The sequence below is a fragment of the Ornithorhynchus anatinus genome, chromosome 3 (genome assembly GCF_004115215.2).
Source record: "Ornithorhynchus anatinus isolate Pmale09 chromosome 3, mOrnAna1.pri.v4, whole genome shotgun sequence".
NCBI classification, from domain to species: Eukaryota; Metazoa; Chordata; class Mammalia; order Monotremata; family Ornithorhynchidae; genus Ornithorhynchus; species Ornithorhynchus anatinus.
The window spans coordinates 87,569,114-87,593,220 of NC_041730.1; the positions used below are offsets into that span (position 1 = coordinate 87,569,114).

Here is a 24,107-nt window from a genome sequence, read left to right on the forward strand (position 1 = left end):
CTTCCTCTCCACCCTGGGGTTTAAAGACACAGATTTTTTTTCTGGGATCTACCCCAGCCCCTCCTCCATCTCACCTCCTCTCCTCCACGACAGCTCTCAATCATCAATCGATCGATCAATGGCATTTAGGGAGAGGATAGTAATACTTCTTAAGCACTTACTGTGCGCCCAACACTGTTCTAAGCGCTGGGGTGGATACCAGTTCATCAGGTAGGACACATGGGGCTCACAGTCTTAATCAGCGTGGCTCCGTGGAAGGAGCCCGGGCTTGGGAGTCAGAGGTCATGGGTTCGAATCCCGGCTCTGCCACTTGTCAGCTGGGTGACTGTGGGCGAGTCACTTCACTTCTCTGTGCCTCAGTTACCTCATCTGCAAAATGGGGATGAAGACTGGGAGCCTCACGTGGGACAACCTGATGACCCTGGACCTCCCCCGGCGCTTAGAACAGTGCTCTGCACATAGTAAGCGCTTAACAAATACCAACATTATTATTAATTGCCGTTTTCCAGATGTACATTCCAAGCGCTTAGTACAGTGCTCTGCACATAGTAAGTGCTCAATAAATACTACCGAATGAATGAGGGGCTGAGGCTCAGAGAGGTAACTTGCCGAAGGTCACACTGCAGACATGTGGCCGAGCGGGGATTAGAACCCAGGTCCTTCTGACTCCCAGGCTCGTGCTCTATCCACTAACCCATGTTGCTCCTTACTGTGTAAGCTTCTTATGGGCGGGGAACGTGTCTGCTTACTCTGTCGTACTGTATTTTCCCAAACGCTTAAGACAGTGCTCTGCACATAGTAAGCACTCCATTCATTCCATGGTTCAGTGGAAAGAGCCTGGGCTTCGGAGTCAGAGGTCTTGGGTTCGACTTCCGGCTCTGCCACTTGTCAGCTGTGTGACTGTGGGCGAGTCACTTCACTTCTCTGGGCCTCAGTGACCTCATCTGTAAAATGGGGATTAACTGTGAGCCTCACGTGAGACAACCTGATGACCCTGTATCTCCCCCAGCGCTTAGAACAGTGCTCTGCACATAGTAAGCGCTTAACAAATACCAACATTATCACTGAGCGCTTATTGTGTGCAAACACTGTACTAAGCATTTGGTAAAGTACGATACAACAATAAACAGACACCTGCTCATAAATACCATTGATTAAGCCACTGCAGAGCATTATGCCAAGTGTTTGGGAGACGACAATACAGTAGGGCTGAGGAGATGGGAACCCTGCTCTTTTGGAGCTTAAAGCAGCATGACATAGTGGGTAGAGCACGGGTCAGAAGGTCACGGGTTCTAATCCCGGCTCCGCCACATGTCTGCTGCGTGACCTTCTGGAGTCACTTCACTGGGCCTCAGTTACCTCATCTGTAAAATGGGGATTGAGATTGTGAGCTTCAAGTGGGACAGGGACTGTGTCCAACCTGATTTGTTTGAATCCACCCCAGCACTTACAGTGCACACAGTAAGCACTTAACAAATACCATAATTATTATTACAGTCTACTGGGGGTGGGGCGCAGGGGGTGGGCATTAAAATGATGCTCTCTGGGGCCCCCAGGTTAAATGCTCGGAGTTGTGTGGGCCCCATGGCCTGCTCTTCTCTGCACCACTAACTGAAATGGCCACTGACAGAATGGCCCTGTAGATATGGGATGACAGGATGTCACAGGCTGAACTGTGACACATGAGCCATGTTGCAGAATTATGCAGGAGGCTACCTGAACTTCAAGCATGTCTGGCTACTAACTAATCCCCAGTTAGTTACTAGTTATGCGACCCCCTGAGGTTCAAAGCCTTATTAAAAGCACATCCCCCTCTATTCCCCCTTTATTCACCCCTCCCTAAGACCCACATATGTACATATCCATAATTTATTTATATTAATGTCTCATCGTGGGCATGGAACATGTCTACCAACCCTGTTATATTGTACTCTCCCAAGTGCTTGGTAGAGTGGACAGCTAACAGTAAGCACTCCTTAAATACCATTAATTGATTAATTAATTGAGTGGGGAAGGGGGCTGTCCCCTCACCCTTTTCCCAGAGCCACGGCCTCCCTTCCTCAGGTGTGTGTTTACATGAGCGCTGCTTCCTAGTTGTGGAACTTGGCCTCGGGAGGCCAGGTGGAAGAAGGCTGGATGCTGAAAATGGGAATACTAGATGGGCAGGCACCCAGTGCCATACCTGTTCCAGACAAGGGACAGACCAGAGGAAAATCAGACCTCTCAATATGAAACCGGTTGACCATTTACTGGTATCTACCCCACTGTGAGTGGGTAGGGCATGAGTTTGGGAGTCAGAAGACCTGGGTTCTAATCCCAGCTCCTCCACTTGGCTGCTGTGTGACCATGGGCAAGTCACTCAACTTCTCTTTGCCGCAGTTACCTCATCTGTAAAATGGGAATTAAAAATGTGAGCACCATGTGGGGCCTGGACTATGTCTGACCTGATTATCTTTTATCTACCCCAGCTTAGAACAGTGTCTGACACACAGTAAGCACTTATCAAATACCATTTAAAAAAAACCCCTCCACCAGGAGGCCTCGATAGATCCAACGGGGAGGGCCTGGGTCCCTGTGTCTCTTGGAATAATGATAATAGTAATAATAATAGTCATAGCAGTGGCATTTTTTCAGCACTTACTACATGCCAAGTATTATATTAAGGGCAGGGATAGACACCGATGAGGTCACGACCATCTGATTTACTAAAATCACATCTCCTCCAAAGGGTCTTTCCTAACTAAAGCCCTCACTTCAATCAATCAATTGCCTTTGCTGAGAGCTTACTATGTGCACTGTAGTAAGCACTTGGAAGAGCACAATAAGACAGAATTAGCAGATGTATTCCCTGCCCTATCGAGCTTACCTCCCATCTGTGTCACCTATGCACGGTGATGCCCCTGAAGTACTTTGATATTCACCCCTCCCCCAGCCCCACAGCACTTATATACATACCCATCTGGAATTTATTTTAATGTCTCCCTCCCTCTCTAGTCTACAAGCTCTTTGTGGCAAGGATGATCTCTACCTACTCTGTTGTACTGTACTCTGTCAAGTGCTTAGTACAGTGCTCTGTACACAGTAAGGGCTCGATAAATACCACAGATTGATCGACTGCGATCGGACACAGTCTCTGTCCCACGTGGGACTCGGGGCCTTCCTCACCAACAGAGCAAACTTCGAGCTCCCACTAAAGTCATGACTCCAGTTGGCCCAAGTCCCAGAATGCGTTGCATGACACAAGCGGCACACCCAGGGGGAGGAGTGGGGAAGGGGCAATTGGGAGAAGGACAAAGGGGCAGGGTGGTCAGGTAATCTGGTCTGGCATCTGTGAAAGGATGAGGCAAAGTGCCAGTCCCACTGTATTTCATGCTGCTGCAAGGCGAAGTGAGGATTTCTTCTCTTTCAACAGTGAAAGGTAAAGGACACACACCCACGATTCAGTCTTCCTCCCCAACACCTCCATCCCTACCCCTGACCCCCTACCGGGATCTCTGCCTAAAAAAACTGAGGCTGGGCAGGGCAAGGTTCCTGTCTTTTTCCCTTCTTTCCAGGTTAGGGTTTCTAAACTTCAAATAAGCTGGGAAACACCAAAACCTCTGAAAGCGGGGAGCGACTCAGAGGCCAGGATCTTCTTAGTACTAAGCAATCAATCAATCATATTCATTGAGCATTTATAGCGTGCACAACACTGTACTACACACTTCCCTGCTCACGGTGAGCTTAATTAATTATGGCATTTGGTAAGCATTTACTATGTGCCCAGCACTGTTCTAAGTGCTGGGGAAGATACAAGGTTATCAGGTTGTCCCTCGTGGGGCTCACAGTCTTCACCCCCATTTTACAGATGAGGGAACTGAGGCCCAGGGAAATGAAGTGACTCGCTCAAAGTCACACAACTGACAAGTGGTGGAGCCAGGATTAGAACCCATAATCTCTGACTCCCAAGCCCGATCCCTTTCCACTGAACCACGCTGTTTATAGCCTGGAAATTCTCAACAATATATAGCAATATGACAGCTGATAGACTCTCCTCCTCCAAAACCCCCAGTGGTTGCCTATCAACCTTCCCATGAAGCAAAAACTCCTCACTAATGGCTTCCAAGCTGTCCATCCCCTCGCCCCCTCCTACCTCACCTCCCTTCTCTCCCTCTACAGCCCACCCCGCACGCTCCGCTCCTCTGCCGCCCTGCCGCCCACCTCCTCACCGTCCCCCGTTCTCGCCTGTCCCGCTATCGACCCCTGGGCCACGTCCTCCCGCGGTCCCGGAACGCCCTCCCTCCTCACCTCCGCCAAACTGACTCTCTTCCCCTCTTCAAAGCCCTACTGAGAGCTCACCTCCTCCAGGAGGCCTTCCCACACTGAGCCCTTCCTTTCCCTCTGCCCCTCCTCCCCTCCCCATTCCCCCTCCTCCCTCCCTCTGCTCTACCCCCTTCCCCTCCCCACAGCACTTGGGTATATTTGTATATATTATTTATTACTCTGTTATTAATGATGTGTATATATCTATAATTCGATTTGTCTATTTTGATGGTATTGATGCCTGTCTACTTGTTTTGTTTTGTTGACTGTCTCCCCCTTTTAGACTGTGAGCCTGTTGTTGGGCAAGGATTGTCTCTATCCATTGCCGAATTGTACATTTCAAGCGCTTAGTACAGTGCTCTGCACACAGTAAGCGCTCAATAAATACGATTGAATGAATGAATGAACATGTGCCTTGTCCTCAAGACGTTTACAGTCTAGAAGAACATCATAACACACACACACACACACACACACAGAGACAGCCCATCTAGACTGTAAACTTGTTATGGACAGGGGATGAGTATGTTAATTCCGTTGTAGTACACTCTCCCAAAAGCTTAGTACACTGCTCTGCACATAGTAAGCACTCAATAAATATGATTGATTGATTGATTGATTAGGCAAGGGAGCTCTGTTAATCCTACAAGGTCACATCACTTTCATACATTTCCCAAGTCTCATCCCTCACTTTCTGCGGCCGGTTGACAGGGGAGGATGTGGCCGGGAGAGAAATGGAGAATCCGGCTGTCCAGGCCAGTTGGCTTTTCCCAAGACCAGGTGACACAATCTGAATGTCCTCCTTTGCCCTGGATAAATTCAATGAGATCCTTATTTATCGCCCTTAAACTGAAAGGATCCCAGCTGTGTCCCTGCCAGGAGGCATGGGTTAATATCTTCCCAGCCCAAAACAGCTGAGGAAAAGTGTAAAGGAAATGGCTTTTTCCCTCTAATGGATGAGAAACCCCGAGGCTTGCATAGCACTAGGGTTAAGTATCTTGCTAACAGAGATTCAAGCTAGAGGAAATGGCTTTAAATTGCCCCAAGAAAGAGTTCAGATGATGTGGGGGTGGAGCAGCTTTTGTAGGGGGACAAACTGAAAGGATTAGGATTCTTCAGTCTGGAAAGATAAAGCTGAGAGGCAACGTGATTAAAGTTTTCAAAAATTCTGAAGCTTGTGGTCAAGATGAGCGTGGAATTATTGTGCATCTACTAGCAGAAAGTGAAGAAAACCTGAAGGGCTTATTATTAAAAGTTAAGGAATAGAGCGAAAAGATGGGCCTATATGTGAATGTAAAGAAAACAAAGATCATGACAACTGGAAGTTTTAACACATTTGTAGTGGACCGAGAGAAGATTGAAATAGTTGACAATTTTACTCTCCCGGTTTCAATAATCAATAATAAAGGAACTAGTATCCAAGAAATACGCCGAAGATTAATGTTAGGAAGACTTGCTATGAAGAGCCTGGAAAAAGTCTTGCAATGTGCTGATATAACAGTTGCCACAGAAATACAAATTGTCAGTGCTATGGTGTTTCCAGTGACAGTGTATGGATCTGAAAGCTGGACAGTGAAAAAACAGAATAATAATAATGTTGGTATTTGTTAAGCGCTTACTATGTGCAGAGCACTGTTCTAAGCGCTGGGGTAGATACAGGGTAAACAGGTTGTCCCAGGTGAGGCTCACAGTTAATCCCCATTTTACAGATAAGGCAACTGGGGCACAGAGAAGTGAAGTGACTTGACCACATTGACACAGCTGACAAGAGGCAGAGGTGGGATTCGAACCCATGACCTCTGACTCCCAAGCCTGGGCTCTTTCCACTGAGCCACGCTGCTTCTCTGAACATCTATTCTTTTGAAACAGAGGCAGAGGTGGGATTCGAACCCATGACCTCTGACTCCCAAGCCTGGGCTCTTTCCACTGAGCCACGCTGCTTCTCTGAACATCTATTCTTTTGAAACGTGGTGTTGGAGAAGGCTTTTGCGAATACCATGGACTGTCCGAAAAACAAACAAATGGGTTTAGGAGCAAATTAAACGAAGTGGTCTTTGCAAGGCCAAATGACTTAGATTAGCATATTTTGGACATATAATCGAGAGGACTAATTCTCTGGAGAAGACACTAACGCTAGGAAATGTCCAGAGAAAATGTGGAAGAGGCAGAATGGCAGCTAGATGGATAGAGACCACAACGACGATAACGGAAGAGCTATTAGAAAGGTTGCAGATTATGGCAGAGGACAGGATGTTCTGGAGAAAGTATATCCGTGGAGTCGCTATGAAGCGGAAACGACTCGACGGCACATAATAATAACTCTCCCTGAGCAGGGTGAGGGGATGCACAATGCAGAAGGCATTTAATAAAAGGCAATGTTTTTTCACCCAGAAGGTGATGAGCGCATCACCTAAAATTTCAGCAGATTCAAGAGAGGTGTGGCTAAATTCACTGATCCCTCAAATTTAGCTTGTCTTGAAACAGAACTCATCACCTTCCCACCCAACCCTTGTCCTCCCCATGACTTTCCCATTACTCTACGCAGCACCACTATCCTCCTCGATTCACAAGCGGTGTGGAGAAGCAGCATGGTCTGGTGGAAAGAGCATGGGCCGGGGAGTCGGAGAACCTGGGTTCTAATCCTGGTCCTGCCCGATGCCTGCTGCGTGACCTTGGAAAAGTCACTTAACTTCACTGGGCCTCAGTTACCTCATCTGTAAAATGAAGATTAAAACTGTGAGCCCCATGTGGGACACGGACCATATCCAACCTGATAATCTCGTATCTACCCCAGTGCTTATTTACTTACAGGGCCTGGCACATAGTAAGTGCTTAACAGATGCTATAAAAAAACCAAAAACAATAACAAAAAAAAATGACCAGCTCATAACCTTGGCGTTGCCCTCAACTCATCTCTTTCACTCAACCCACATATTCAATCTGTCACCAAATTCTGTCAAGTCTACCTTCACAACATCACTAAAATCCACTCTTTCTTCTTCACCAAGCACTTATCAAATCCCACTGTGGTTACTGCATCAATCTCCTCGCTGACCCCCCTGCCTCCTAATATCAGTCCATACTTCCACTCTACTGCCTGGATCAGCTTTCTTCAAAACCATTCCATCCAGTTTATCCCACTCCTCAAGAAACTCCAGCGGTTGCCCGCCCACCTCTGCATCAATCTGAACCTCCTTACCCTACGACTTAAAGCACTCAATCACCTTGCCCTACTTTACATCTCTGATTTTCTACTACAACTCAGCCCACTCACTTTCACTCCTTTAACACCAACCTACTCACTATACTTCATTCTTGCCTGTCTTGCCACAGACCTCTGGCCCACATCCTGCCTCTGGCCTGGAACTTCCTCCCTCTTCATATCTGATAGATATGATCACACTCCCTAATTTCAAAGCCTTATTAAAGGTCCAACTCCTCCAAAAGGCATTCCCCTACTAAACAGCCATTTCCCTACCTCTCCCTCCTGCTTTGCTCTTGACCACTTGTACCCTGAAAAAGCAGCGTGGCTTAGTGGATAGAGCACGGACCTGGGAGTCAGAAGGACCCAGGTTCGAATCCCGGCTCCAGCACTTCATTCATTCCTTCAGTTGTATTTATTAAGCACTCACTCTGTGCCGAGCACTGTACTAAGCACTTGGGAAAGTACAGTATCACAATAAACGGTGATATTTCCTGCCCACAATGAGCTCACAGTTTAGAAGGGGAGGAGACAGACATCGAATCAAATAACTAAAATTGCAGATATGTATATAAGTGCTGTGGGGCTGGAGTTGGAGGGGGGAGCAAAGGGAGCAAGTCAGGGAAATGCAGAAGGAAGTGGGAGATGAGGAAAAGTGGGGCTTAGTCTGGGAAGGCCTCTTGGAGGAGATGGGCCTTCAGTAAGGCTCTGAAGGAGGGGAGAGTAATTGTTGGATCTGAGGCGGGAGGATGTTCCGAGCCAGAGGCAGGATGTGGAGCAGGGGTCAGGGCCAGGGGTCGGTGGCGAGACGGGCGAAATGGAGGCAGAGTGAGAAGGTTAGCACCAGCGGAGCCAAGTATGTGGGCTGGGTTGTAGAAGGAGAGAAGGGAGGTGAGGTAGGAGGGGGCAAAGTGATGGAGGGCTTTAAAGCCAATGGTGAGGAGTTTCTGTTTGATACGGAGGGGGATGGGCAACCACTGGAGATTTTTGAGATGGGGGGCTGACATGTCCTGAAGGTGTGACCTTGGGCAAGTCATTTAATTTCTCTGTGCCTCAGTTATCTCATCTGTAGAATGGGGATTAAAAGTGTGAGCCCCACATGGGGCTTGTCACATAGGAAGCACTTAAGTACCATAATTATAATTATTATTCACCCCATTTTCAGGTCCACAGAAATTAAGTACATATCTGTAGTTTATTTTCATGTCTATCTTCCCCTCTAGACTGTCAGTTCCTTGTGAGCAGGGAACGTGTCTACTCACTCTCTTATACTGTACTCTCCCAAGCAGTTAGTACAGTGTTGTGCACATAGTAAGTGCTCAATAAATATGATTGATTAGATGAGTGATCCATAATGGATCGCCAGAGAGAAATTAAGGGTGTTAAATCACCCGTTCCTTATTGGGAGGATGGGATTTCCAGGACCAGCACCATCATTTCGTTTCTCCCTACACGCTGTTGTCACCGCTCTACACTGAACACTGGGTTGGGTGGATCAGTGGTCTGACCCAGGCTGGCCCTGAGCCTGCTGGCGGGTCTGAGTCCATGAAAAGCCCCAATCTGAGCCAAGGTGCCCCGCAGTTACCCAGCCAACCTACCCCACAGTAACCCAGCCCAGAAAGGGAGTCCCAGCTAATAATCTTTGGCATGGAAAAGAAAGAAAAATAAGGCCCAACTCATCACTCCCTATTTTCTTTAAGCAACATACAATTTTCAAAATGGCCAGACGTCAGCATCAGCGTTCAGGGACTCCACCCAGCTCAAGATTGCCTGTCTCGAGGAGAAACTTCCCAGGCTGAGAAACCTGCACTGCCCCTAGTCTTGCGTGTACATAAGAACGAGGGCTGAGATCCAGCCTTACCATTCTTCCCGTGAGAGCCCAGGGAGCTATTTTTCATGCATCTGTAACCCCCGCCTCCCCTCCCTCAGGCTTGGCATCCTTTAATTTTGCAAGCCACTTCTTCTCACCCTTTCACACCCCGACACCTGTGACCCTTCACTAATTAGCCGGGACCTGGAACATCCTGAATCAAGACTATCAACTCTGCCTCACTCTTCCTTCAGTGAGCCGGGCAGGGGGCGAAAGCAGCACGTGTCCACAGACGTCATCCTACAGATTTATTTTGGGTGGGATGCGGCGGGAAGGATTGATGGCCCAGTTGGGTTGGACAGGGGGAGGGAGGCAGGTCCTCACCCATGATTACGGGGTTCAAACCCCTAGAACCACTCATGAGAGGCCACAGACGCTCCCAGACGGACACACGCCCTCCTCCCTCTCCTGGCTCCTGAGTCCAACCCGCCCTCAGATGCCTCTGGCAGAGGGACAAGGCACGAGTTCTACGTTCTCAGCTCCGACTGTGGCTGGCCAGGGTGGTTGGGGTGATTATGTGCTTCTTCACTGTGCTCGAATAGCGGGAGCGGACCCGGACTCAAGACAGATGATACAGTTTAGAAACAAGAACAGGAGGAATGAATCATGCACGTCGAATGAGCTCTAATCCCAGGGCCCGGGAGGCTTCCACCTCTTCCCTGCCCCTGCTGAAGGCTGGCAGGCTCCGGCACAGTCAGTAAGTCAGTAAATCGTATTTATTGAGAGCTTACTGTGTGCAGCGGGACAGGGACCGCGTCCGACCTGACTTGTATCTACCTCGGCATTTTCTGCAGTGTCTACACATGGCAAGTGTTTAACGAAGAGTAATTCCACTCTTTCAACTCGCCTCTGGACTGAGCTCAGGAACCCCAAACTGCAGACCCAGCCAGGCCTCCAAGCACTTAACCCCTAAACAACAATGTAACAGAAGCGTTCAGGAAACCCAAGTAGAGAAATGGGAAAGCTGACCCAAAAATCAATCAAAGGCATTTTATGAGCGCTTATTGTATGCAGGGAACTCTATTAAGTGCTTGGGAGAATACAATACCACAGAGTTCATAGACATCCTGTCCACAAAGGAGGCTTCAGTCTAGAAGAAGGGTCTTCTTCCAAAGTAGCCAACTCTTTCTGACTTTGCTGAGGGAAATAAATCAGGCAAATGGCCATCTGGCTTGGGAAGCCAGTTATAAACCTTGTGAGCAGAGTCTACCAACTATGTTGTATTGAACTCTCCCAAGTGCTTAGTATGGTGTCCTGAATACAGTAAGAGCTCAATAAATACCATTGATTGATGGACTTATACTGGACAAAGCAGTATTGACCTGGCACATCCCCTTGGTGCATAGCTAAGGAATTAGATCCTTTTCAGTGCGGTGTTCCTTCTCCCGCAGCGCCTGCTACCAGGTGCCCCTGCTTAGATATTGCGCTGGGCTGCACTCTGATTCGGCACAGGGATGCTAAAGTTCTGGAGAAAGGCAGACCTTCGGGGGTTCCCAATCAATCACTCGTATTAATTGAGTGCTTGCTGTGTACGTTCATTCATTCAATCATACTTATTGAGTGCTTACTGTGTGCAGAGCGCTGTACTAAGCACTTGGGAGAGTACAATGGAATGAAGTTGGTAGGCATACTCCTTTTGCACTGGAGCTTACAGTTTAGAGGGGAAGAAAGACGTTAATATAAATGAATATCAGATAAATGAATATCAGACTTGCCACCTGTCAGCTGTGTGACTGTGGGCAAGTCACTTAACTTCTCTGGGCCTCAGTTACCTCATCTGTAAAATGGGGATTAACTGTGAGCCTCACGTGGAACAACCTGATGACCCTGTATCTACCCCAGCGCTTAGAACAGTGCTCTGCACATAGTAAGCGCTTAACAAATACCAACATTATATGTTCAGAAGTACATAGGTACATATGTGTTAATTATCCAGGGGGAAGGTTCTAGGATTGTGGGAAGTCTGCATTCTTCCAAAAATGAGACCCATGACATGATCAAATTAATGCTGGATGTCCATAGTATCACGTATGACATCACGGACATCTCCCTGTCCAGCGTCAGCAAGGAACTTCAGTTCCCGCCCCAAATCTGGCCCCTCTCGTGTCATCCAGCCTCTGTGAGCATTGAGGCCAGAGGATCTGTACATTCCAAGCGCTTAGTACAGTGCTCTGCACATAGTAAGCGCTCAATAAATACTATTGAATGAATGAATGAATGAATTCCAGGGCCGAGCAGCCTCTGCTGATTTCCTTTCCGTATCTCAATGGGATTTATGGGGTGCATACCGTGTGCTGACTGTCCTAAATGTTTCAGAGAGTACAACGGAGGTGGTAGACCCATTCCTTGCCCACAGGGAGTTTACAGTCTAGGACTCTTCTAGTGGGGAATCCAACACAGTCAACCTCTGCAGAACCCTGCCACCCATTCCTCGGAGGGTAGACTTGATCTTGTCCTTGAGATCATTCCCTATTCCTTTAGATTCCTATTTAATGGAACCCCTAGGCTAGCTGTGGGGCTCCATCTCAGGACTGAACTTGAAGGCCTGGCTGGGTCTGCAGTTTGGGGGTCCTTAGCTCCGTCCAGACGCGGGTTGAGAGAATGGAATCACTCTTCGTTAAACACTGACCACGTGTAGGCACCGTACAAAATGCTGAGGTAGATACAATCTTATCAGGTTGGACACAGTCCCTGTCTCACATAGTCTTAATCCCCCTTTTACCGTGGGATTAAGGTAACTGAAGGATATGGTAACTGAAGCACTGACAGATGAAGTGACTTGCCCAAGGTCACGCAGCAGACATAATAATAATGCTGGTATTTAAGTGCTTACTACGTGCCAAGCACTGTTCTAAGCACTGGGGTAGATACAAGGTAATCAGGTTGTCCCACGTAGGGCTCACAGTCTTCATCCCCCAATTTACAGATGAGGTAACTGAGGCACCGAAGTGAAGTGACTTGCCCAAGGTCACACAGGTGACAAGCGGCGGAGCCGGGATTAGAACCCATGACCTCTGGCTCCCAAGCCCGGGCTCCTTCCACGGAACCACGCCGCTTCTACTCTACCCACTGAATAAATACCCAACAAGCCTCCACACAGCTGATTTTCCTCTCTTGAGTGTTCCCTGATCCTCATATGCAAAAGGCTGTAGAAATCCTATAATCCGAAGTGGTAATCGTGAACACGCCAGATCGCCCACGAGATGCGTAAACAATTGCCGCTGCTGCTCGGACCCTGGTGTTCCTTACCTGCTGGACAGCTACATCTCTGGGAGGTATCCCGGATTTCCCGTTGTCTGGGCAGGTGAAGCTTTAATTTCTGCAAGGAACAGTGAAAGAAAAAGGGGGGTCATTTCTCGATCCGGGGAGGTGGTGGAGCGGGGAATGAGGAGCGGGAGGGTTCTGGTTCCGGCCCACCTTCGACCCTCGGTCCTCCGACGGTTTCAGAGGAAGTGGACAGGCGAACGGTACCTTAGGAGACTGTGGCCCCTCCGTTTGGGCAACCCTTAGAAGATGCCCAACTAGTTGTAGAAGCAGCGTGGCTCAGTGGAAAGAGCCCGGGCTTGGGAGTCAGGAGGTCACGGGTTCCAATGCCAGATCTGCCACTTGTCAACTGTGTGACTGTGGGCAAGTCACTTCACTTCTCTGTGCCTCAGTTCCCTCATCTGGAAAATGGGGATTAAAACTGTGAGCCCCACGTGGGACAACCTGATCACCCTGTATCTATCCCAGCGCTTAGAACAGTGCTCTGCCCCTAGTAAGCGCTTAACAAATGCCAACGTTATTGTTAGTTGTCCCTCCCACAGGCAAGTAACTTGCTCAGGGAGACAGGGCCTCAGCAGTCTTTGGTTTCCGGGCAGAACAAGAAGTGCCCACTCTGTGAGGTGATCGGGGGGATGCCAGCCATGGTGAATAGGTGAAGCCCTTTGGGCTCAATTCCCAGCCTTATTTATCCCAAGACCAAGGCATTTCTGAGCGGAACTGCAGAGACCCAAATCCTGCCTTTCCGACCCACTACCTTTTCAAAGCCTTCCTGCCCCTCCCAAATTCCATCTCATATGCTCTCCTGATCCCGTCTCACTCACACTGAACAGTTGGAGACTCTGGTCAGACCAGTGGAATTTCTTTTTTTTTAATAACGGGAGAGGTAGGAAGTTCTTAGAAAGCGGCATGGCCTAATGGACAGTGTCTGAGGACCTGAGAGTCAGAGGATCTGGGTTCTAATCCTGACTCTGCCACTTGTCTGCTGTGTGACTTTGGGCAAGTCACTTCATTTCCTCCGTTCCTCAGTTACCTCTTCCGTAAAATGGGGATTAAGACTGTGAGCCCCAGGAGGGACGTGCACTACGTCCCTTTATCTACCCCAGTGCTTAATACATTTCATTCATTCATTCGATCATATTTATTGAGCGCTTACTGTGTGCAGAGCACTGTCCTAAGCGCTTGGAATGTACAATTTGGCAACGTGGCACAGAGTAACCACTTAATAACAATGTTGGTATTTGTTAAGCGCTTACTATGCGTAGAGCACTGTTCTAAGCGCTGGGGTAGATATAGGGTAATCAGGTTGTCCCACGTGAGGCTCACAGTAAATCCCCATTTTACAGAAATTTAACAAATACCATCAAAAAAAAACCAAACTGCAGAGCCAAGTAAACGACGGTTCTCCCAGCCTGGAGAATAAAAGCAAACCGGGCAAACCAGCAGCCTTCCTGCCCTTCCCCTATTTAGGCAGCTCTGGGGCCTCGTGGCATCCTCCGCTCAATCAAGCCGGAGGGCCCGAAGAAGACAGCAATGCTGAAACATCAGATGGGCATGATCTCCTGCTATTAAAATACCTGTATCAGTATCAAAGAGAAAATGTGAGTCGACCACTTATTCCTTACTGAGAATCCCGACTCTGCTACCATGTGGGTTTTTGTTCAGGGGTCTGGTTGGTTCCAAGTTGATGCCAAGACAAGCCACCAGCCTCCCTTAAAGGAGCCAACCTCTGTTTAGATTCGCAGGCTGTTAAAGATGGGAGCTAGCCTCAGGGCAATCAGTTCACAGGTGCCTGTTAAAGGAAAGAGAAAGGTGAAGAAAGTGGAAAAATGCAAGAAGTTGCGGCAGAGGGGACCTGAGGTGAACTAATCAATCCATCAGTGGTATATAATAAGCATTTACTGTGTGCAGAGCACTATACTGGGGAGAATATAATACGATAGAGGAGACACACAAGATCTCGGCCCTCAGGGAGCTTGTAATCTTAGATAGATGAATATTTCAAGATAAACTCAAAAACATAAAAAGAAGAAAAGAGAAAGGGGACCATGGGTTGGAAGAAGAGTAGGATTCCTCCTTCCTTCCCTCCTATCCAGGGGCTTTTCCAGGATATCCCATTTTATCCTTAGACCATTCCTGGGGAAGCAGCAGAGAACAGCTACCGGTGCCCTAATTTAACAGAGAAGAAAAGTGAGGGCCGGAGGTGGTCACCCACGATCCAGCAACGATCCAGGAGAGGAATCCAGGTCACATAATAACAATAAAGATGGTGATGATGACGATAATAACATTGTTAAGCACTTAATAGCGACAAACCCTCTACTAAGCACTGGGGTAGATATAAGTAGGGTGGTATTAGAGGAGCGACCTACCCTGTGGGCGGGGTTGTAGTAAAGAGAATAAGTGAGGTAAGTTAGAAGGGGGCAAGGGGATTGAGCGCTTTAAAGCCGATGATAAGGAGCTTCTGATTGATGCAGAAGTGGAAGGGACACCACTGGAGGTTCTTGAAGAGTGGGGAAACATGAATTGAATGTTTTTTGAGAAAAATGATCTGGGAAACAGAGGGAAGTATGGACTTGAGTAGGGTGAGACAGGAGGCAGGGAGGTCAGCAAGGAAACCTCCTTAAAGCAGTAATCGAGGCAGGGTAGGATAAGTGTTTGGATGAACATGGTGGCAATTTGAATGGAGTGGCAAAGGTAGATTTTTAAGCATCTGGGGAAAGTTGGAGAGACAGGATTTGGTGAGATAGAATATGTGGGTGGAATGAGAGAGATGAGTGGAGGTTAACGCCAATGCTAAGAAAGGCCTGATAGCAGGAGGGGCCCCAGCTGGAACTAGGAAAGAGAAATCTCCCAGCTCAACCAGGTGAAAAGTCCATTAACAGGTAGTTGCCAAAGAGGGTTGGAATTTGTATTTCAGATGCCCCCCAAAGTTTCTGTCTCATACCTCCAAATACCACAGCTGGGAGTTAGACTCCAATCGACAAAGATTCTCCAAAAATCCTTTTATGGCCATTATCCATCCTGATCTCCCAATCAATCAATCAATTGTATTTATAGAGTGATTACTGTGTGTGGAGCACTGCACTGTGTGCTTGGGAGACGTGGCTTAGTGGAAAGAGCACGGGCTTGGGAGTCAGAGGTCGTGGGTTCCAATTCCAGGATCCGCCACTTGTCAGCTGTGTGACTTTGGGCAAGTCGCTAAACTTCTCTGTGCCTCAGTTACCTCATCTGTAAAATGGGGATGAAGACTGTGAGCCCCACGTGGGACAACCTGATTACCTGGGGCATCTACCCCAGCGCTTAGAACAGCGCTTGGCACATAGTAAGCGCTTAACAAATACCATCATTAACAATATAACCAAGTTGGTAGACACATTCCCTGCCACAGCAAGCTTCAATTTCCCCATCAAAAAGAAATGCCATGGCCTGGAATCAGCTTCTGAAAATGGATCACCTGGATGGCATCAAGATTCCTTTCCTTCTACCTGTCTTCTTTTTTATTATGGTATTTGTTAAGCGCTTATTTTATGCCAGGCACCGTACTAAGTCCTGGGGTAGAGATAAGACAATCAGGCCAGATACCCCAGCGCTTAGAACAGTGCTCGGCACATAGTAAGCGCTTAACAAATACCAACATATATATATATATATACATAGTCCATGTCCCACCGGGGGCCCACAGTCTTAATCGCCATTTTATAGACGAGGTAACTGAGGCACAGAGATGTGAAGTGACTTGCCCACACAGCTGACAAGTGGTTGAGCCAGGATTAGAACTCAGGTCCTTCTGACTCCCAGGCCTTGTGCTCTATCCACTAGGACACGCTGCTTACGACGTGCAGAGCACTGTAGTAAGCGCTTGGGAGAACACAGTTAACAGAGTTGGTAGATCCGTTCCCTGCCTACAAGGAGCTTACAGTCTAGAGGAGGAGACAGACATTAAAATAAATTATGGATATGTACAAAAGTGCTGTGAGGTGAATTGCTCCCTTTGTTCTTCCCACCTCCCAGGCCCACGGCACTTAAGTACATAACTGTAATTTTTCTTATATATAATATCTGTCTCCCCTGCTCTAGACTGCAAGCTCTTGTGGGCAGGGAATGTGTCTTTTTATTGTTGTATTGTGCTCATCCAAGTGCCTAGTACAGTTCTCCGCACACAGTTATCGCTCAATAAATTTGAATGAATGAATGAATAAAGGGTACAAGGTAAACAATCCCCTTTCTCCATGTTTAATTCCTTTAAAGAGAAGCAGCGTGGCTCAGTGGAAAGAGCTCAGGCTCGGGAGTCAGAGGTCATGGGTTCGAATTCCGGCTCTGCCATTTGGCAGCTGTGTGACTGTGGGCAAGTCACTTAATTTCTCTGTGCCTCAGTTCCCTCATCTGTAAAATGGGGATTAAGACTGTGAGCATCATGTGGGACAACCTGATTACCCAGAGATTAGAACAGTGCTCTGCACATAGTAAGCGCTTAACAAATACCAACATAATTATTATTATTATTAAACTGAACACATCCATCCCCTCCTGGTTGGTCTTTTGCTCCTCAGGAGATCCATACTCCACTTGGACCAGGCTGTCACCTACATAAATGCATTTCAGAGATCGGGGCAACCCCTGTAGATAACCTTCACCCTGTCCCGCTAACTACCCAGGGTTGGACTGCCAGCAAGGACCGTGACTCACGGGAATCACTGGCTTCAAATTTCACGCGTGCAATGGACATTTTGGCTACCTACTTCCTCCTGGTGGTTAATGTGCTCCGAGAGTATGGACCGTTGGGAAGGAGGAAGGGCCGGAGTCATTCTGGAGGCTGCTCCCAGAGGCTGGCTGCCAGAGCTGGGATTGCTCAGCTAAGCGCTTAGTACAGTGTTCAGCGCTTAGTACAATGCTCTGTAATAATAATAATGGTGGTATTTGTTAAGTGCTTACTATGGGCCAAGCACCGTTCTAACCACTGGGAAGTTACGGGATTATCAGGTTGTCCCACGTGGGGCTCGCTTTTCACAGATGAGGTAACCGAGGCACGGAGAAGTGAAGTGACTTGCCCAAAGTCACACAGCAGACAAGTGGCAGAGACGGGATTAGAACCTATGACCTCTGACTCTCAAGCCCGGACTCTTTCCACTGAACCACGATGCTTGGCTGTTCTAAGCACTTAACTCCTTTAATGCCAACCTTCTCACCGTACCTCAATCTTGTCTATCTGCCGTGACCTCTCATCAGCATCCTGCCTCTTTCCTGGGACGCCCTGCCTCTTCATATCTGACACACAATGATTCTCCCCACCTTCAAAGCCTTACTGAAGGTTCATCTCCTGCAAGAAGCCTTCTCTGACTAAACCCTCCTTTCCTTTTCTCCCACTCCCTTCTGCGCCACCTTGACTTGCTCCCTTTATTCAACCGCCCTCCCAGCCCCACAGCACTTATGTACATATCTGTAATTTTATTTATTTACATTAATGTCTGTCTCCCCCTCTAGACTGTAAGCTCATTATGGGCAAGGAATCTGTCTGTTGTATTGTTTTATTTTACTCTCCCCAGAGCTTAGTATAGTTTTCTGAACACAGTAAGTGCTCAATAATTCCAACTGACTGACTGGCTGACAAGTAGGGTGGATCTGTGGATCAGCAGAAGGGAAGAAGAGAATCCTTAGATCAAAATGAAGATGGGACATAAGGCTCTTGGTGTCCCCTGGGACAAAGGGACTGGGAATTCATGCAGCTCCCTTAAGCGGAGCACCTCAGCCCTCCCTAAGGAGAGGAGAAGGTTTTGTCCCCAATCCTGAGCTGCACCTTTTCTCCCTGCCAACCCAGATCCCCACGAGAAACAGGGACGAGCACGGGCCCGGGAGTCGGAAGGACCTGGCTTCTGAGACCGGCTCTCCACATGTCTGCTGTGGAACCTTAGGCAAGTCACTTCACTTCTCTGTGCCTCAGTTATTTCATCTATCAAACGAGGATAAGAGTGTGAGCCCCATGTGGGACAGGACTGACACACAGTGCAAATGGAGGCGGTCCAACGACGGGCATCGTGCCCCATCTACCCGATGATTGGCACAGTTCCCGGGTGTCCAGGGAGCCAGCCTGGTACTCTCAGGAGGCTCTGGGGCTGGGGCAGGGCTGTTTCATTCAGTTTAAAAGACATTTCAGGTGGTGGAGGGAGACGGGAGGGCGGGAGGGTGACCCCCATGCTTGTCTTTCATTCAGCTCGGTGTTTCAGAAAACCCACAGTTCCCTTTTGAGCAGGGAGGGCGGAGAAACCCCTGAGGCCTTGGCAGGAGAAGCTGAGGCCAGATGCTATGGAAACCTGTGAAGGAAAAAGAGTTTCAGTGTCCCCTCGGTGGGCTGGGTCTGCCTGTGAACGCCAACGCTTCCACCCATTCATGGTTTTCATTCCATTCCTCTTTGAAGCCCTAGAGGCAACTTCGCTATGACAGGCAACTGCATCCCCTACCCCCAGTCTCTTTCCCAAACAGGGAGGGCAGTGGATTTAGACCCCTGAGAAGGTCTTCTTCAAATAAAAGCTGCCTGGGTGGGAAAGGAGGGAGGTGCTGCCAGTGATTGGAAGATTTGTGGTCTCAGGGACAGGAAATGAAGATTGGAGAAATGGGTTTGGCTATCTTCAGCGATTTGGTGACGTTATGGGAAAATGTCCACCTGCTCATCTCTGTACTGAACCAGAATCCGGGCTCTCCATTTCCCATTGTGGAATGGAGACCCCGGGGACCCCAGAAGACTCCATGCAGAGACCTCTCTCACTCTTTTGGTCTCTAAAAGAAGCAGTATGATCTAGTGGAAAGATCCCGGGCCTGGAAATCAGAGGACCCAGGTTCTAATGCGGCTCCACTACTAGCCTGCTGGATGACACTGGGCAAGCCACTTTACTTATCGTTTTATTTTACAGTATTTGTTAAATGCTGTGTGCCACGCACTGTATTAAGTTATGGGGTAGGTATGAGCTAAACAGGTTGGACCCAATCCATGTCCCACACGGCTCACAGTCTTACTCTCCATTTGACAGGTAAGGTAACTGAGGCACAGACAAGTTAAGTGACTTGTCCAAGGTCATACAGCAGACAAGTGGTAGAGCTGGGATTAGAAGCCAGGTCCTTTGACTCCCAGGACCGTACTCTACCTACTAGGCCACGCTGCTTCTCAAGGCGCTTCTTTGTGTCTCAGTTTGTGCTCTCGGTGCCTCACTAAATTGTAAGCGCCTTGAGGGTAGGGTTCATATCTACCCACCTCTACTGTATTTGTACTTCCCCAAGCACCTAATATAGTTCTCCTCACAGAGCTAACGTTCAATAAATGCAACTGATCCATCGAAGTACCGGTGGTATAATTCTGAATGTTATCTCAACTAGGACACGTGGAAGTGGTAGAGGGGCTGCGAAACTTTGCGGGCTACTAAAACTCTCAGAGGGCTGATAGACTTTATAAATCTATCTGCAAGGCTAAAGAATTCATCTCAGGTTTGTTCAATCACAACCTCAAGGGATAAATGCACTCCCAGTTTAGGTAACTGTGGTGTCCATGTACCCGCATGTTCTGACTCTAAGCTTTTCATGAGCAGGGAACGTGTCTATTTATTGTTATATTGTAGTCCCCCAAGCAATTAGTACAGTGCTTTGCATAAAGTAAGCACTCAATAAGTACCATTGAATGAATGAAGGAAAACTGATTTGCAGTCCATTGAGTCTGTGCGGTGGTGAAATACAGCTCCCCTCTAGACTGTAAGCTCCTTGTGGGCAGGGAACGTGTCTCTCAACTCTGTTATACTGTACTCTCCCAAGTGCTTAGTACAGTGCTCTGCACGTGCTAAGCTCCCACTAAATGATTTTTTATGGTATCTGTTAAGCGTTTACTATGCGTCAAACCCTGTTCTAAGCACTGGGGTAGGTACAAGTTAATTAGGTCGGACACGGTCCCTGTTCGATGATTGATTGATTGGCCCGTCACCTCTCTTTTAGGGTAGTTATCTAGCAATAGCTACCCAGAAAATGCAGCCAGCTCCCAGATACATAAATTAAATGGTTCCACCTGACCCAACTGGTCCATGCCCACACCTGTTCCTCTTTCTTCCTTAGAGTGTTTTTCATGAAAAAGAAATGGGGCAAGTACTCTTTAAGAGTTCATCTCTGTCTCTCCACCTCTCCCCTATTTCTCCATTCTGACAGATTCCCCAGAAGCTGGAGCCGTCTTTTGATTTCCTTCATTTGTGGCCTCGTGACACACACACACACACACACACACAAAATCACAGCTGGAAAAGTCATTAACGTCAAAAAATCAAGGGGGAGACAGCAATCCACCCGAAAGGATATGGTACAAAGGGGCATGAAAAGTGAGCAAAGGGTGAACGTGCCTTGGGCTTGGTAGTTCTATAATCAGCACTCTCTCTGCTGGTCCCCTTCCTTATTCTCTCATCAAACGTTTAATCAATCAGTGGTATTTACTGAGCACTTACGGTGTGCAGAGCACTGGACTAACACTTGGGAGGGTGCACTGTAGCAGAGTTAGACACATTCCCTGCCCAAAAGATCTTAAAGTCTGGAGCCTCTCCCTCTTTTCTGTCTTTTTCATCCTAATTTCCACCCCTTTTCCATTTCCATCATGTTCCTCTCTTTCCTAAATCATTCTGATAGCGGTCTCTTTTTCATCTTGGTCTCATGCTCTCTCCCTCACTCCCCTCTGTTCTTCTTCTTATCCCACACGAAGGTCATATTCCCTCTTGGATTCCTCTGATCTTCCAACTCTCTCCCTCTCTTCCCAGCTCTCTCTCTCCTCACTTCCGGATCTCTAGTAGCTGGGGTAACGATGACTCTTGGAAAAGGCAGCGATCAGGGGTTTCAGTCTCTACACCTACATTGTACACGGTTTCTGAATTAGATCTGCTGGACGAGGATGAAATGCTCTGATGCTTTCCCACAACTATGACCTTTCCTGTGCCTTCTTCCCCTTTCCCCCCCAATTCCCTACCCCAGGGGTTTCCTCTGAGTAACCTCCAGCCTTGGGGTTATTCACCTCTGGTCCATTTTAGCGTTGCCTCGGCGGTTCCCAAATGGGGTTCTGGAGACCTCAGGATGTTCTAAAGCAAACTTTCAGAGTGTTCTCACTCTGAGCTTTAGTCTCTCAGAATTCCCTCCCTCCTCTGTGGGCTCCCAGGGGAAGTGATTTGGAGGAGAAGCTGGACCTTCTCCCCCAGGATCGCCTCAGTATTAGCGGTTGTTGTAGTAAATAGCAGCAACATCAGCATATATCGAGTACCTATTTGGTGTGATGCACTCTACTAGATGCTTGGGAAATATAGACTAAAGAAGTGACACATGCCCTGCTCACAAGACGCGTACTTGCTAATGGGGGAGACAAATGACAATATTCAGAACCAGAGTGGTTCAGAATGAATAATAATATTTGTGGCATTTGTTAAGCACTTACAACGTTGCCAGGCACTGTTCTAAGTGCTGGGGTGAGACGAGGTAATCGCGATGGGCACCGTCCCTGTCCCACAGAGGGCTCACAATCTTCATCCCCATTTTACAGATGAAACTAACTGAGGCACAGAAAAGTGAAGTGACTTGCCCAGCATCACACCGCAGACAGGGGCAGAGCAGGGATTAGAACCCAGGTCCTTTTGGCTCCCAGGCTTGTGCTCTATCTGCTCCCCTACGGCTCAATACATAATACTAAATTCGAGAAGCAGCGTGGCTCAGCGGAAAGAGCACGGGCTTTGGAGTCAGAGGTTCTGGGTTCGAATCCCGGCTCGGCCACTTGTCAGCCGCGTGACTTTGGGCAAGTCACTTAACTTCTCAGTGCCTCGGTTACCTCATCTGTGAAATGGGGATCAAGACTGTGAGCCCCACGTGGGACAACCTGATTCCCCTTTGTCTACCCCAGTGCTTAGAACAGTGTTCGGCACATAGTAAGCGCTTAACAAATACCAACATTATTATTATTACTAAATAAATAATTGAGCTACGGCAGGGGCGAGGAACGGTGGCTTCACTCCACCCCCCCCCCCACTCCCATATATCCAGGAAGACAATCTCCTCCTCTGCCCCTATGGGGTTGGTGTTGATTATTATCCCCACAGATGTTTTCCAAGGGACCGTGATCCCTTGCCTCTCCCTCCCCACCTCCCTGCTTGAGGTACGTCCCAAAGGATGCCACTAAGCTAAAAGTTTTAGGAGGCACCACCATCCCCATCCCCTGTAAGGCCAGCTGGACTCTGGGATTCTTGGGCTCGGATAACTCTATTCCAAACCTTTCCCCATCCCAGGAGCCCCCGTTGGGGAATCCTGTGGCTGGTGACTCCGGCTGGTCCCGACTAGAATTTCCTTCCGACTGTGTTTTCCTGGGAATGCATTGTAGGAACCTGCTCACGGAGTCACGGGGGCTGTAGGAGCGGCCTCTGATGTGTCACTTTGGAAATCCCAGTCCGACCTATCGTTCAACCAATACTGAGCGCTTCCTCTCCGCAGAGCACCGTGCTAAGCCCTTGGGACTCAGAGTTAGTAGCCACGATCCCTCAGAGACCTTCCAATCTTAGTGGGAGAAACAGACACTAAAATAAGTCACAGGTCGGGGAAGGAAGACGATTGAAAGAGCCATTCTGAAGTGCTGTGGGGGTAAGGCATCTTAAATATGGCCCACTAATTCATTCACCAATTCATTCATTCAATTGTATTTATTGAGCACTTACCGTGTGCAAAGCACTGCATTAAGTGCTTGGGAAAGAACAATACAACAAGAAACAGACACGTTTCCTGCCCACGACAGTCCCACCTGCCCCTTTCCTGAAAAAGCACGGAAGGTTTCTCTGTCGGTTCCAGGTCCCCTGCTAGAGGATTCAGCACAAACGCTTCCCCCCGGCTACAGACCAAGCACCCGCATCACTGTTGGCAAAGCTGGGACCTCTTGACCTCAAGTTTGAGCCCGTACTGGGAACGGAGCAAGTTTTTCCCAAGTTTGGAGGCTTTCGGCCTTCCTACTCCTAGTGCGAGCAGTGTGATTCACGCCCAGTTGCCTTTTCCCCACCCTGGCACAATATAGCCATAAAAGTCATGCAGCTCAGGAAAGTTGGGGGGAAGCGGAGGATCTGTCACGGAGAGATGGGCCTTGGGGACCAATTCTGCCCTCAGGACTCTGGGCCCGGCGCCCGCCACGGCCCAGCAGACACCGGCTGCCTCTCTTAAGTCAGAGGCTGAGCTGGGTGACGTGAGTTGGCACCGGGGTACGGAGCCAAGTTCTGAACCGGCTCCTGGGATTCCAAATGCCATCACTTTTCCCCTTCCCGCAGACACATCCACACCTCACCCGATGCCACCCTGGATAGGCCGTGGGTCAGGTCGAGGGCCGGGATGGGGAAGGGAAACGGGATTCAGGCCTCAGCTGGGAGGCCGGAAGGAGCGGGGTGCATGGGGGGTCATTTGAGTTTCTGCTTCTGACTGAGGGACTAAGCTGAAGCA

At 48.5% G+C, this 24,107-nt stretch overlaps 1 protein-coding gene across 2 annotated transcripts in view; it reads right to left on the bottom strand.

Annotated features, from left to right (window-relative positions):
* Positions 1-24,107, bottom strand: part of COL13A1 (collagen type XIII alpha 1 chain) — a 201,382-nt gene that overhangs the window by 173,170 nt on the left and 4,105 nt on the right. For both annotated transcript variants that reach the window (XM_029060873.2, XM_029060872.2), the window contains exon 2: positions 12,624-12,693. In XM_029060873.2, coding sequence (XP_028916706.1) covers positions 12,624-12,693 — 70 coding nt within the window. The remainder of the gene's footprint in view (positions 1-12,623; positions 12,694-24,107) is intronic.